General features: G+C 38.4%; 1 protein-coding gene across 2 annotated transcripts in view; it reads right to left on the bottom strand.

The window, feature by feature from the left end:
- Positions 1 to 5,291: 5,291 nt before the first annotated feature.
- The window catches only part of ATP6V1H (ATPase H+ transporting V1 subunit H), a 47,448-nt gene continuing 36,295 nt past the window's right edge, over positions 5,292 to 16,444 (bottom strand). For both annotated transcript variants that reach the window (XM_017832801.1, XM_017832805.1), the window contains exon 14: positions 5,292 to 5,662. In XM_017832801.1, the coding sequence (XP_017688290.1) occupies positions 5,602 to 5,662 (61 nt within the window). In that variant the 3' untranslated portion in view covers positions 5,292 to 5,601. The remainder of the gene's footprint in view (positions 5,663 to 16,444) is intronic.

Raw genomic sequence — 16,444 nt, 5'->3', positions numbered from 1 at the left:
TTATATTTATTGTGTCTGGTGATCTAGGATGACTCCATAGTATGAATTGGCTTTTTTAACCAAAATTGTGATTTTCCATATCTGCATACAGAAAAAATTTAAGCTGTAGTCTCATAGCCATCAAGAGATACGTGTTTGCATCCCCACTGCTGCAGAAAAAACATGGGAAAAAAAGAGACTTACCAGATTAAGAGCAATAGGATAAAAATCTCAACTCTTTCTTTAGAAATAGCATTGACAGAATTTTAATCAGAACGTATAAGAAAAACAGGTAAAATAGAACAAGACAGAAGAGGCATAAATAACCTTTTCTTATCAGAGAAAACTATTTTTTTCTGAAACATTTCCCTTATTCTAGGTCTCATCCATCATCTGCTTAACATAGCAAGACAATGTATTTAAATTGTGAAATTCTACCAATTCTAAGATAAATTAGGATATAATACAGAAATAACTAGATGACCCCTAAGAACTGAAACACTAAGAGAGATGTGACATTCAGAAACACAACAGAAGGTACAATCTATGTATGTCTGGTAAAAGGACTTCACCAATTGAAGACATCCCAAATGGATTTTAGTATTTCACCAGTGGTCTCATGCCCATAAACTTGGATAGAAAAGAACTAGTTCTGTTCAAATGCACCAGCTGAGGAAGCCAGATAAAAAGTGATTCTTTGTAAACGCACTGTAACCTTTGTAAGTCTCAAAGATGAAGACATCCTGCGATCTTCTGGGGGGGGAAAAAAAAGTATTGCTGTGATCCCCACAGTGGCAGACTCATAATCCAAAGCTTTATTTTAGCCAACTAAACCTGACAGAACAGGTTTGTTTTGCACACCTCCTCACCATGGAAATTGCCTAGAGAAAGATGACCTTTAAGTCCACAATTTATCATGTTTTCTTGCTACAAAATAATCTGATATTGTAGCAGTTCTGTGATTTCCAAATCAAAAGGTTTTTACAGACATTGCCACAGTCAGCTATCTAATTTCTTTGCCTATTTCTTGGCAGAGCTGGATGTGTGCAGCCTTTTTAAAATAGTTATTGATGACACTGAAAAAGTTATTTATATTTTCAACTTGACAGTTTGTCTTTACACAGAATCCAGACACAGCAAACAAGAGCCTTGAAGAAATTATATTATAAATGTGCCCATAAGGGCACCAAAGATGACTCTTGGAAAAACTTAATTTTTCCCTTCTGCATATTCAGTTTTCACACAGAGGTTCAAATTGTGCACTTTCAGGAAAATCTGTTGACTATCAGGTTAAAAAATATATATATATTGCCTTTGTGTTCACTTTTACATGAAAAGGGTTTTTTTTTCTCCTCTTCAAGTTTTGCCTCCAAAAAAAATTACATTCCCATAGCACAGAAATGTTCTTGGATACAACCAAGAAACAGAAACAAAACACTTTGCATGAAAATGAGTCATTATTTGATTTTGTTATTATTATTATTTATAAGACTCCTTACTACACAGTAGTTTAGCTTACAAGCAGTGGTAAGGCCAAGCGGCAGGTCATGAAAAATATTCTTAAACAAAGGATATTGACAGTTTTTAGAACATGATTTGTGTTCACCGATGTCTGATGTATCTCAGAATCACCTGTTGCAATGAAATATGCACATCCCGAGGCAAGAAGACTTCAAAGGCAACACCCCAAATGCTGCACCTAACATTTGCAAAACAGGTTCCTGCTTTCTCGGGTATTTGAATGATGATACCCTTGGCCATTTGAAAATTTGAACAGCAGTTTGGATTTTTTAAATAATCATATTGGAGTCTAAGAGGAAGCAAATACAATTAATAACATACCTGATCCCCATGACAGCATGAGCTCTGTTCGCAGGTCTGACAACATGTGGTTCTAAAAAGACAACTCCCAACTGTTCTGCAGATGCTGCCAAATGGAAGAGCAAAAGCTTTTGGATAGAGATGGGTCAACCAAATCCCGTCTGACTCCTTGTCACTCACCGGGCTAAAACCAACATGTCATATTTGTGAAAAAAATACTGCCCCAGCAGTTCTGAGCATTAGAAACTGTTGACTGTCTTAATTTGTTCATGCAGGTGCACAAAGATGTTTTTGAAACTCAGATGAGATACTGAAGAGAGATCTGATGTAGCGTGGTACATCCAGGGCCTGGGCAGCCCTTCCCCTGCTCAGCCCTGGTTTGTTTCCAGAAAAGTAGCTCACAGTGGCCAAGAGCAAAATCTGGCCTCCTCTTCACCTGACTGCAGGCCTTAAGATTTCAAATGACTTGTGGGAATAAAAAACATTCACCTAACATATGATTAAAAGCATTTTCCTTAGTTCTAGGTGTCAGTACTGTTTTTCATCACACATCCCCTCCATCCCTCCTACACAGAATTGTTACAGGTTACATTCTTTTCACAGTTGCTGCATCTCGAAAACTTACTCAAATTTATTTACCATTTAGACTTCAGACCAAACCCAAAGTTTAAAGACAATCATTTAAGCAGAAAAGCAGAAGAAATCTCAAAAGCAAAACTAAAGGCATCGTATAAAGATTTCAAAGACTGTTACTTTCATTACAGGAAAATCAAACTCAATTTATTGTTGGATGGAACATAAGAATGAAATCAAAAGTTTGGAAAATGGTGAATTTCACAAAGAGAAGACTGATTACCCTAATTTGGAGGATCTTCTCACTTCAGAAGCAAGTTAGTCATCTGGTCCATGGCAGCTGATTTCTGAATCTTCATGTCACCGAGGGAAGCAAGGAAGCTGCTGGCACACATTTCTCTTCCTAACACCAAGCTCTGCCCACACTGTCATCACACAGCCCTGAAGCAATCAATCTGCCACCATGGCATCTGCCTGCCTGCACCATGCCAGATTTTGGGAGAACACGGTTGAGCAAGTTAAGAGAGCTAATGTGACCAGGTGAATAGTAAAAACAGTGCTCAGTAGCAAAAGCTAACACTAAGTTTAACTTGTCACATACAAAACAAATGCAGTAGAAAGTTTTATGAATTAGTTAAAATTCAACAAAAACTTTTGATTTTCCTGATTCCAAAGGTTAAAAGCTCCAGGACACCTCTGCCCTATTTTCTGTCTTGGGACCACGGATTCAAGGCCTTTCAGTGCCTACAGGACTAGGATGGGACCATAGGATGGGAGATGAAGAACCTACTCTACAGCCCCCTGCTACACCAAACTTCCCCAGGACCTCTAGGACACAGTGAGCACTCTGACTCCTGCAGAGACCTCAGCTCTAGCAACTTCAGTCCAAATTACTGGCTGCACAGGAAATTCCTCCCCCAAAGGTTTCCAGGCTCCTTAAGGTACAATTGTTGGCATCAACTCACTCAGACCATAACCCTTGAGCCACCTGAATCTCACCACTGGGGGCTGGAAATCTCAGGGCTTTCAGGTTTCACAGTATCAATACTGCACAGGGATATAAGTGAAACATCAGAACTATTTCTTTAATTAAAAATCTGTTGGAGATAGAGGTGGTAACTAAATGGTGGAGAACGCCAGGTATCACATAGCTTAGAAACAGACCACATAATGAAGAATTAAACTATGCACAGAGTAATACTAGAAAAGCAAGAGAGAAGAATTTCTTTGTACAACACATGAACATAATACTCACAATACTGAAACACAATGTTTCAGGACAACCCTTGTAAGCAATTTTGTTTCATGTAATGATTAGCTTGGTTATTTCTAGCTCCTCCAGAAATTCAAGGGGTTGCTATTGGTAGCATTCATCATGTTTACTCAAATGATTCAACCCTAAATCTCCTTACCAAGCAGTGTTTCAGTGTTCCTTTCAGAAAAGTAAACAACATACCTGGTTTTGAACGTGAGGGTATATTCCTTCCCCATTCATGCCCCACCATGGTTCTTGGGCCCAACAATACAGGTGTAACCATAGGACAAACCCTTTACAGCATTTGCAAGATAAGTCTTAGGCTCTTCTTACATCAACAACAAGTGTGACATGAGAATCTGACTTGTAGAGCAAGGTACTTGGCATTAAGAATCCAGCTTTCACTCCGCGTGCATTTCAAAAGGCCTTACTTCAAACATATCTTACCTGCTCCAGCAGATTGAACACTTGCCAAAAAGCCAAGACACACGGGATGTATGTCCTGAGCTTTAGCTTTATTGGAAGAACCCCATTCACGTTCTGACACCATCATGCGATGCAAATAGAAGTGTGAAACGCAGGGAGGACTCAAAGACTCATTTCAAAAGCATTCAACTGACCCAATATAAAAATGGCAGTGTAGGTGCACCCTTGTTCTCCCAACAGCTTCCCACACCACCAGTATCCCCCATCACTGTGGGAATATGTAGAGCTAAGATCCACTCATGTAAACTGACTAGTCTGAGTGAAGGTTAATTCTTTTCAGGCTTCAGCATCTATCCTCATGATACTGACTGCAATATCAAAGCCTTTGCCTCCTATATGGAGAAGTAAACAATAGTCATTAAGCTACACAATCCAATTTTAATTAAGCAGGCCAAGAAATCATCAAACTATAATCCCCTAACTGTCCTCTCTCTCCACTGCAACAGTGGTCAAATTTTAATTACGTATGATGAAAAAAAATGTTCTCCAAATTTGCCTTTTCACTTAATGACAAAGTACTTTAAGTTTCCCCAGAGACTTGCACCACACAAGACTACCAAAAAGATTGTTTGCTCCTTTTTCTTTAAATTCTAAAAGTGAATTGCAAGAATATTAACTATGTAATGCTGCAAGTGCCTGGAGCCAAGCTTCTATCTATGCAACAAAATTATTTTCACATGCCAATCCAAGATCATCTTAGATTTATTGATGCTTACATATTTTATACTGTCAAATTATAAAACACATAAAATACTGATAGCCAAATTTGTTATTAAAAAAAAACAAACCAACAACTTGATCTCTGATCTACAGCCTCAACAGTGGTGTTATACTGCTGGACTAACAGTCTTGAGTGCACCAGTTTTCACAGATGGAAGAGTGTTCATTTTCTTTTCCTCTTCTCGTTTCCAGATTTTTTAATGTAGTCTCTAACAAGAGAAGTACCCCATACTAAAAAAAGCCCCACCTATACATTTGCTCTTATATACAATTTTAAAACTGTTTTAAGAGTTGGTTTATATTTTAGTACCCATAATCAGCATTTCTCAGGCTACTGCACTTTCTATGGAACACCAAGTCAAATTTTGTCTGGAGACATATAAGGAGTATTTGCTTTCCTTGGAAAGTGACAACACTGACAACCCACAAAAAGAAGAGAACAAATTTTCTGGGCTAATTATAACATCCATTATGGAAGGGACATCCTTTATTAATATTCTTTATTATGAGAATAAATACATAAAACAAATGCAATATATTAGCCACATTTCTTCATATACATTCAGAATAGAACAAGAAGCTAATAGGCATAAGCATCAGAACTAGTTGAACAAATTTTTACTAAGCCAACAACACTAGAGGAAAGTTGGAATGTTTATGCACCAGTAGCAGAGAGGGAACATGTGATTTCAGTATTTTCTCTATATTAATTTTAAGACAAACATACTGTAGTTGTAAGCATGAACTGCATGAACTGATGGAAATGTTTAGCTCCGTGCGGTGGCCGTTTGAGGTTGTTCTGACTGCAACTGTTTTCCAAGGTACTCCCTGAAATACAGCAAAAAATTAGATTGAGAAATGTCCTGGAGACTGGGGAGTGGGATAGTGGTGGGAAGTATGAAGTAGATAAAGAAGAAAAAGCTTTAAATTCAGAATTATTCCTTCAAATAACGTCTACTGTCAACAGTCAGCTGAAGCAACAATCAGAGTACCAAAGCTTTAGGTATCCATCAACTATCCCTATGAAAATAAAGTACAAATCAAACATCAACAAAGCTTTCTAGAAAAGGTCAAAGCCCAATGGTAACATTTAGACACCCTGAAAACTGATACAGGACACTCACATGAAGCTCACAGATTTTGCTTGTTGCAATATGCCTTTCAGAGGCTGTGGCAAAACATCTAAAAGTATTTCTTCCCATAACCCAGCTGCATGAGCACAAATAACACCAATGACAAACTGGCAATATAACCCATAGGCTAACAAAACAGACACTGACTGAATAACTGCACATTCAAGTTGGAAAAAAGAAGACAGAATCAATCTAGTCCCACAGTATACCAACACTTCTTTAAAGTGTTTTTTTCACCTGCATTTTAAAGTGCACTAAGTCACTTATTTTCTATCTCTCCTCTCAACCCAGGAAAAAACACTCCCCAAATTATTAGTATGTGCCTTGAGCAACAATATCTAAATTCTATGGAAAAATAACTGCACAATTCTTCTGGATGTTTCAATCCTTCAATCTCTCCTGTGAAAGCAGATCAACACTTCACAGAACCACAAAAAAGCTGAAAGAGGTCTTTAATAATAATACTTGGGTTGCTGCCTGTTACAGAAAACATAATATTTGTACCACTGTATCAGCTGAAAGAGAGGTTTCAGGACTCATGAAATGTAGGCGTTCTTTTTCCATTGCTGATCATACATTTAGTACCATGTTTTTTCTCACTACACAGATATTTCAACCTACACAGGTTAAACAATAGAAGCAGCTCAGAGGAATGATGTTCAGAATGAAGTCTTAAAAAAAAAAAATCCCCTAACTTGAGTATGTGCTTTTGCTTTATTAAAAAAAATAAATTAAAAATATCAGTTCTTTTTGCACATTTCAAAAAATAGTTTTCAGCTTAGTGTCCTGTGGAACAGCTATTCCCTGTGCATTACAACTCCTATCACACAATGAAGTTTAGCACCTCAACTGCATCACCCAACACCCCTTTTCTCAGTTTTAGCATTAAGCATCCAGAAAACCAAAATTCCTCTAAGATACAATGTTACCTTCAAACATTACTGGCACAGAAAATAACACAGAGTTGTATGCTGAACCATATGCTACGATTTAGCACCTTCCTTCACAGCTTCATCAGGTGTTGCTGTAGAATGCTTGGGCTGCACTCAATAGATATGACTCTTGATCATAACAGGCAGGTTATCACCCTCAAAGTAGAGACTCCTGAGGGCAAAGAATGAAATGAGCTGCTCTTTTTTGTGGTTTTACAGGACTCAAAAGTGTACCACCAAAACAAACAAAATTTGAAAGTCATCCAAAAACACAGCCAGCAACTATGGAAGGTCTTTTAAACTCATCAAACATTGTCCTGCTCGTTGGAAGTTTTTTTTTTTTTCATTTGTTTCATGTTTACATGCATGCACTGACTCTAGTGTTTCTTCTCTGACATCGAGCTTTGAAAGCCTTGACACTTGCTTCATACATGGCTCTGCTCACCGTATTACAAGCCCACAACATTACCTATTCTTAAAGCACAGATGAACCACATTGAATGTGAAATTTCTACACCATTACTTTGAAGTAGGAAAATCAATCAAGCTAACAATCCATAACACAACTGTTGCATAGCTTACACTGTTTCAGATGCGTGATGAAGGCTCCCACTATAGTCCAGTATATTGAGCAAAAATCTCCAAGAAGTCAGAGCAGTAGCACATTTTGTATGTACTTAGTGCCCCCAGAGACATATTCAACTTCTAACAACATACAGTAAGTAGAACAGTATCTCTCCTACAAAACCTTTTGTAGGTGTGAAGTTTAAGTCCATAGGCAAGGAAAAGCTCTCATCCCATTTTCCCATACAGAATAGTACCTGCAGTTACTCCTCTACATTGTCATGCCACAAGCCCAGGTGAAAACCCCAGTGTTCCTACCCCATCACCTCTTTAGCCACCACCAAGGGCCTCTGAAATGCAAAAACCTTGCATCACCAGCTGTTACAAGTACCAGTCAATTTTCTGTTTGGTTATCACTTCCATCCGAGTGTCACCGGTTAACCCAGGACAAGTTCTTTCACAGTCTCTGTTAGATGAACATAGAATCACAGAATGGTTTGGGTTGGAAGGGACCTTCAGGATCAACTAGCTCCAAACCCCCTGACACAGGCAGGGACACCTTCCTCTAGACCAGGTTCCTCAAAGCCCCAGCCAACCTGGCCTTGAACACTGCCAGGGATGGAGCATCCGTAACTTCTCTGGACAGCCTGTTCCAGTGTTTTAGCACCCTCACAGTAAAGAATTTCTTCCTGATACCTAATCTAAAGCAACCCTCTTTTACTTTAAAGCCATCACCTCTTGGCCTATCACTAAATGGCCTTTTGAAAAGTCCCTTCAGCTTTCCTGTAGCCTCCTTTCAGTATTGAAAGGGTGTTCTAATGTCTTCCCAGAGCCTTCTCTCGTCCAACTCTGAGCTTTTCCTCACAGGAGAGGTATTCCATCCATCTAAATCATCTCTGTGGCCCTCCTCTTGACCTGCTCCAACAGGAGTTCTCATCCCCAGGCTATTACAAATCAAGGGTCTAATACTTTTTATTTATCCTGCACTGTTCCTTAGTTAAATCTTGAGAGAAAAACTGGGATTTGAAAAATTACTGTTTATCTCACAAAATTAAAGTTACCTTTAAGAATGCAAGCATTTAATACTTTGCACTGTAGGAGCATGTACGCTGAAAGGATAGATCTTGCGTCCAAGATAAAAAAATCATTTCAAAAAATATTCTGAATAGCATCTAGGAGATTTGTGATGCATGCTACAACGGAAAGTAATGAGGAATTAGACTTAGGGTTTTTTTTTATGAATTGGACCATTTCAACCTATTTTAAACCATTTTCCTCACACTAGAACAGAAAGGCCTTTATAAAAATGTCAGTTTTAGCCACCTTCTGACTTCCTTCAACATAAAACCATCCTTATCATAAAGCAGATGAAGCTGGACCAAACAAGTTTGCATTTACAGATAATAACATTCAAACACGAAACAAGTGATTCAGTATAAATTTACAGGAACACAAAATATTATGTCTGGATGCAGAAAAGTTTCAAACATGCAACTGGAGTACATCACTTTTGAGAAGCTTACATTTCTCAATTAAAGCTCAGATCAACGAAACTTGAAACATCACACTTTTTCACCTCCCTGCTCATTCAGAAGTCTGATGGTGAGGCATAAGTAATTTTCATTTGTAAATTAATCTTTCCATTCTTATTAGAATAACTGAGATTCCTTCCACACTAGCAATTTCCCCTTTTTCAGGCCTCTCTTTAAACACACATTTTCTGTTATTTCTGAAGCGCTTCTTCCAAGAAGAAAAGGAAGCTTGGAGGTAAATACATGAATTTGTTGTATCTCAAATTCTTATTCCAATTTGTTGCTTCATTCTGCTTAATTTAATTGGTTTTGTTTCATATGAGAGACACTGCCACCCTGAAGCTGAGATATACTTAAGTGTTGTGGTAATTGCACAGTTGTTTAAAGGTGATTTAGGAAAAGGCACATGGAACTGATCCAACGTGTAAGGCAACAAATTCAGTGAGTATGGAACAAGGAGATAATTGCAAAGTGGCACAAGACACTACCTGAAAATTTTATACTAATATATACTATATAGCAATGGACTGTTGTCAACAACAATCAATGATACAAGGGAAAGTTTTAAGATACACACAACAGATTTCTAGAGGCTGTGTGCTAAAAGGAACAAGACTTGAAGTTTAAGGAGTACTGCTTTTAGTGTTATACTCCAAATTCCAGTGCAGTCAGATTTACCTGTCCATGAAAGAACACCGAAAATTATAGGGAAGGGAAGAAAAGTAGATGAAGCATAGAAGAAACAAAGGGTAAGGTTTTCATATTTTTTTTTTTATAATATTTATTTTAAACTTTGCTTCATGTTTATTAAAGAACCAAGTTATCCAAAAAACATTTGATAGTCTTGAACATCTACAATTTCTAGCTTGGTTTAGTAGACTGAGGTTCCCAACAGACAGGATGCCTTCCTTCGACAAAGGACAAAATAAAAGTATGGATTTTATTTTTCTCTATCTAAATACAAACCTAGAGTCCCATGCTTTTGAGAGTGCAATTGAAAAGCTAGTTCTAAAGAAATCCTTTCCCTTATGAAAGGGTACAGAAGTGTAATAAAGCTACAGTAGAAAGTCTACCACTTGACACAGCACATTCGAAAAACTTTGCCAACATACAGTGTTTACAGAAAAATCATAAATATATGATCAACAGTTAAACAAGTTCACAGGACAGGCAGCAGATAGAATAGTTTGAACAGATTGAACAGTTTTGCCATCTTTATGTTGCATTTCTGCTAGCGGTCTAATAACATGGAGAGAGGTTATTAGACCTGTAGAGAGAGATGGACCAGTTTTACTAATTTATTGTGGCTTTACAAATAGGTATTTGAATTACACAACTGATATATTCCCAATTCTAAGCAGGCTAAACTGTCCCGTGAAAGCATTGCTCTTGGAAGTGTAACACTGCTGCAGAAACAACTCCACAGACTAGAACTCCCTGGAACCTCTGAGCAGCCTACACACAGTGGCAACACAAGGTTGCAACCATCTGTCAAATCTCTACCTAATCCAATGGGAGACAAAGCTGGAACAGCTGCCCTTCAACCCATTCCAGCTGTGTACTCCTGCCTTTCTCATGGGGCATTTAAGGCATTCTGGTGAGACTGCTCTCTGTTCATTTAACTCTCAACTGAACTGCTTTCTATTAAGAAGCCCCCTTGAACCGGATTCAAGGCTTAACATCTGCAGTGTCACACTAATGCTAGTGATGCCTGGGAGAAAGGCAGGTGGAGCTGGAGAGGGGCCACCACAGGTGCATTTGCCTTGCCACAGAGCCATGGTCTTGGAAGATAGGAAAGAAAATAAAGAAGCCAGGGCTCAAATCAAACCTGAAGTTAATATTTGGTTCCTGAAATGGAATATTAACATATCATACTGCTGGATCCCAAGTTATATCACTGGATATTTTTATGCATCATTTTATGCTCCTCATTATCATGTGCTTCACAGATGTAAACAGAAATTGTACAGCTACGAAAGCAGTAAACTAAAAAAACAAAGAGACATTTTCTTAGAGAGCTGGGCTGGGAAGACTGACAAAGCTGGAGTGCTACCACAGGAAAACTGCAGCCCTCTTCTGTCACGTGTTTGCTGAACACAATTTTCTTCTTTGACTCAGTGGATTAATGCAATATGAAATACTTCAATTTTTAAAGTGTTAAAGATTATAAAATATTTGTCTATTATACCAACACAGACCATAAGTAGTGCTGCAGGTAAGCCATCACAAACCAACACCAAAACCAAAGAAATAAATGTATATGCAACAGAATCAAAGCTACTTTGACCAAACAGTTTGGGACTCCACCACATCAAAGTGTTATTTCAGTAGAACCATGGTGATTTTTACCACCTATCTCCTTGACCTACACATATGGTTGGGGATCCTAAGAGAGAGGAGATACTGCAAAATTCTCTGCAGTTCTCAATATGTAGTTTTACAGATTCCACTTCATAAAAACAAGTAGAACAAAAGCCAACTGTTAAGATGAACAGCACTTAGGACATTGTTTCACTTTAATTATTCACTAGAGAGAGACATTCAACATTCTGATGTGCACATTAAAACTAAACAGTCTGAATGGTTGTGCAGAAGGATTATAAATGTTACATGAAAGGTGTTTTTTTTTCCAAATGGAGCCTGTCTTCAGCTGAATGCAATAACATTGATAGAAAATCTACAGATAATCTCCTGATTACTAAAACCTTTACTCATAGGATGGTTTAAAGCCCTCCTTACGACATGAAATGCAAAATAAATGCATTCAAACCGAGACACTGCAAGAACCTGATTTTCACTAAGCAGTTTCCCTTCAGAGAGGTTTTGTCCCTTTTTTGAAGAAGTTATTACGGACTTCCAGTTCACAACTTCACATCTTCACATATGAAGAAACAGCAGATCAATGAGGTCTTATAACAAGGCTATTATTTAAGTATTTGATCAGATTTTGAAAATAGACTACAAGTTCAATTTGAGATATGCCTTCCTATTCGAGAGACAAAGTATAAGTGAGCTCACACACAGAGCTCACACACAGAGCCCTTCTGTGAATTAAAAAAGACCACATGACTAAACCATGAAACATGGTTTGAAAGTAATTTTATATTTAATCAGAAGATTTAGTTGCCACAAAGAATTTTGTTGCTTTCAACACATATGAGTTTTAATGTTTGCCCAGCATATGTCAGAATGACTGACATAAATAATGTTTAACTGATTTTTCCTATCAGGAAATCAAATCTTTAAAGTAATACTAATCAGAAGTAAACTATCAAAAAGTTACTTCTTTGGTGACATGTTTTTCAGTGTAAGACATGAAAATGAGCAATTTCTTTGAAAAAAGAAAATGCAAACCGAGAATGTTTGATATTTGCAAAATATTTCCTCTGCATTATCACATGCTCTAGAAATACTAAAACTGTGTTTTTGCAATGTGTAGAGATCTTATGACAGAAAACATGATCACAGTGTGAACACCAGAGAGGATATGCACAATAAAACCCACACCTCCTACCTGTATGGAATTAAGCTTTATATATACATATACATGCTCAAATAAAAAGATGGAGCACTCCACTAGATACTAAGTGTGCCTATAACTGGATTTTTGCCTAACTTCTCTCATTTCAGCAAGAAACTGTTCTTTTAAAAAAATACTACCTTTTATCAGGAACACTTCTCGAACTTTTCAGTTAGTTAACTTCTTTTAACTACTAAAAGGGAATTGTATTGATGATGAAGGCTAAGAAACAGGACAAATAAATACAGTGGAGTGCACTATCCTGTAGGCATCATTTCCCAGATTTAGGCCTAGTACCCTATTAAGCATTCCAGACCTCAGTGTTGGGATGGGGGAAAAACCAAGGGGGAAGGGGCACAAGCCTTATGGCTGCCAGTTAACTCTCACTACATCTTGCACTTCTCACTACCAAATGCAATCATGGTATGGAAGCTATCAATAGAATAAATTTCTAAATACAGAATACTGCAAATCCCAGGCAGTTTCAAATTTTTTAATGTCTCTCTGCAGAACTCTCAATTTTAAAAGATGGAAAGCAAGTAATTTTGTCTGGGATGTGCACTTAAAAAATCACATACGAAACTGTTGCATCTTCAAAGGTCATGCAAATTTGTTGCTTCGATCAGTATGCCAGTTATTAATTCCACTTCCCAAACCATACCTGATCATGCTCAAGTGATACATCCTAACCCACTGTTTAGCGTCCGCCAACATACTCATACTCTCCATGTAGGTATCAATGCATCAGAGAGCACTTATTCTAAAAGTCTGCCTGTTGAAAGGAAGTTTATAGCTCAGGAACCTGGGAGATGAGGTATCACATCTGAGCCCAGAGGTAAGAGCTGGATCCCTCCCTGACAGCAGCTCACTACTTCAGCATAAGCAGAAAGATGGGGCAGCACAGTCCACTAGTTTACTCAGCAGGAGCAACTGCCAATGCACCAGCTCTTCCATTACCCTGAACCAGCCAGAGGAAAAATAAACAAGTTTGCAATCAGATTCGCTATGGTTTCAGTAGCACTTGTATGAATAGTGAAGAACATCTGAATTACAGAGGTTAAGCCACTGCATTTTACTTTATATTTGTATGACCAAGATCACACGTGATCTATCTCTGCATGTCAGCTAGACTGGATATTGCAACCATTCTCCTCTATTTACGACCTCTGGTCCCCAACTTCCAGCAGCACTGCTGCTAACAGAGCAAGAAAAAAGTAATATGCTGCTCTAACCACACGAGACATGAGCAAACTTTCCTGGGCCTAACCCGCCTAGAAGATAAGCAAGTTGTGGAAACTAATGCACTATGTTTTAGGTGACCAGTAAGGGCACAAATAAAATATGCATTAAAGCATGATATCTAGATTTCACCTAGATCTTATTTTAGTGAAATAATAGAAGGTTGGAATTAACCCCTTTAAAATGAAGCCAAGAGATGCTAGGTTTACAAATCTAAAAGACAAAAGATTGTTCCCACTGCTTAACTTCAGGCACTGAAGCTGCTCTGCACTGCTCTAAAAACCTGCTTCTCTCTGTTGTTCATAGAAGGAATTTGAAGGTCCTTTGAGTCACAACAACCCATCCCTGAAATTCAGTAAAATGTTGTGCCATGAAGCACATGAAAGGCATCTGCTTCATCTGTAGCGATTAACATACTGTGTTTCTTTAAAGTGATACATGTAAGTGCTGTTAGAACTTAATGATTTGATTCCTTTAAACTCTGCATCATTAAGAACATTGCTCCAAGCAGGACTAGGTTCCCAAAACAAGTTCCTAATACTAAAACCAACAAGTTGGTATTGCCTCTGAACACCAGCAAAGACAGGGAATAAGGAGACGATGTTTCTCTTATATAGTTAAAGCAAAGACTGAACAGGACACACAAAAAACTTTGTGCTATCGTTGCCAGGCCAAACTCTCCCACTTGCCAATAACAGGTTTTTACCATCAGCACGGGGTGCCATGACTAACACAGTTCAAATCAGAGTGGAACTCAGGATTAATTACCACGTATAGGCATTAAGAGATGCCAAAAAGATAATTTTGCTCCCTGCTGCATCAAGTGCATGATGATTTAATGTGCAAATGTAACTGGAATATTTCACCTGAACTTATCTCATCTGAAAAGCTGACAGCAGTTACTGCTTTTGCCAACACAGCTTCACCATTTAACAGAATGCCTGACAGTCTGATTTCTCCCCATTTATCCCTGACTTAAAAACCCCTAAGGGAAAGATAGTTGAGCAGCCTGTAATGAACTACTCAAATTACTTAGGAGTTAACTGTCTCTAAGTTGAGTTATTAGCAGTCTAATGATACAGCTGCATCTTAAGCAGAATGATACTTCAGCTGCCCCATGACACTCCCTTAATTCAGGTACCAGAAGTCTTCCTTACTCTGCTTCTTCAGGGCACAGCACTTGCACCAAGCCTCATCCTGGCAGAGCAAACCCGTATTTTCGCATCCTTATCTCAGTCAGCCTCCAGACTAGGAAATGCCTGACTACTTCTGTCATGCATGTGTCACAGACAGTAATATAGAGTTGTTCCATGCCAATTAAACTGAAGGACACACGACAATTGCTTTGAGTGAAATAACTGGACTTCCAGAATATCTGGAAGTAAGAGGAAAAATGTTCATTGTTTCTCCAGCTCTGAAGCGCAAGGAAAGCAAAACCTTGAAGTTGCTGAATAATCCATCTCATGAAGTAAAGCTAAATAAGTAGGCACTTAAACTGCACTGTGCTGCATTCAGGGGACTTAGCTTCTCTGGAGAGAAGGGACAGCAATGAAACAGAAGAGCTCCTGACACTCATCAAAAGCCAGATGTATACAAAGACAGATCCAGCTTCCCACATTCGAACAGTGTGTCATTTCCTTAGCTGAAACTATCTGATGTCCATGGCAGGGGGAGCACTACTCTGGCAAATATGAGCCAGGGATAATGTGTCTCAGAGGCTTGTTCCAATAAGAATTGAACAGGAAAATACTCCCTACAGAGATGACCATATGCATCTGAAAATGGCACTAAGTTATACAGATCCTTTTACTGACACCTCTGAAGATCTGAAACTAGATGTTTTTGCCATCTCCCTCTCAGTCTCAAGTCTAAAGGTTCAAAAACTGTGAAAAGCAGGCACAGAAATGCTCATGCCATTAAAAAATCAAGACAAATCTAGAAGATCAGATATGATGTTTTTACAAGTAGTATTCTCAAGCTGAAAGTGCAAAAGAGCCAGGTTAGGCATTCAGGAAAAGTTTTACTACCAGTGAGGTTTGTGCTGGAGAAAGACCGGTGTTTCATATATTTATTACCACATTTTCAAGACATCAGAACACACCTGCCTCTACTGCAGAAAGCAAATCCAGTAACTTAACCTCCCATGCCGTAATCTCTATTTAGTTACAACTGGTTTATAATACTCAGGATGTTTCAAATATATGAGAATAGCATAGTGAGAAACGTATCAAACTGAGAAGCAGAGTGGAGTGTAATATACAACAGTGACCAAAAATTAGGTTGCACATGACCATGCGTTTAGTCTCCATCTCCACACACCCAGAAATTCCATATTATTTACCAACGTACTTCTTACACGTGGAGAATATTAACTCTGGATTTTTCATAGTAGGATATTTAAACATGTTTCCCTGTTACAGAAGGTTCCCACAATACGTGAGAGGGAGAGAGTAGGACAAAATGAACATAACACACGTGAGAACTAAAACCCATATTCTTCAGGAGAGGCAGAAAACTAGCTTGGTTTTACCTAAGATACGCTGCAGGGAGAGATGACAGGAGCTCTTTGTCAGCCTTGCCAGCCTGTCAGGACAAGTAGGTGACTTAAACTGTCAGAAGGCACTCAACAGACCTTGTTCCCCTACCACTTGCACACACTAGCATCATCACTGCTCAGTCTTTTTAAAAGA

The sequence above is a fragment of the Lepidothrix coronata genome, unplaced genomic scaffold, assembly GCF_001604755.1.
Source record: "Lepidothrix coronata isolate B3197 unplaced genomic scaffold, Lepidothrix_coronata-1.0 Scaffold6, whole genome shotgun sequence".
Lineage (NCBI taxonomy): Eukaryota > Metazoa > Chordata > Aves > Passeriformes > Pipridae > Lepidothrix > Lepidothrix coronata.
The sequence above is the reverse complement of the archived record's forward strand: the minus strand, read 5'-3'. Positions and strand labels throughout refer to the sequence as shown.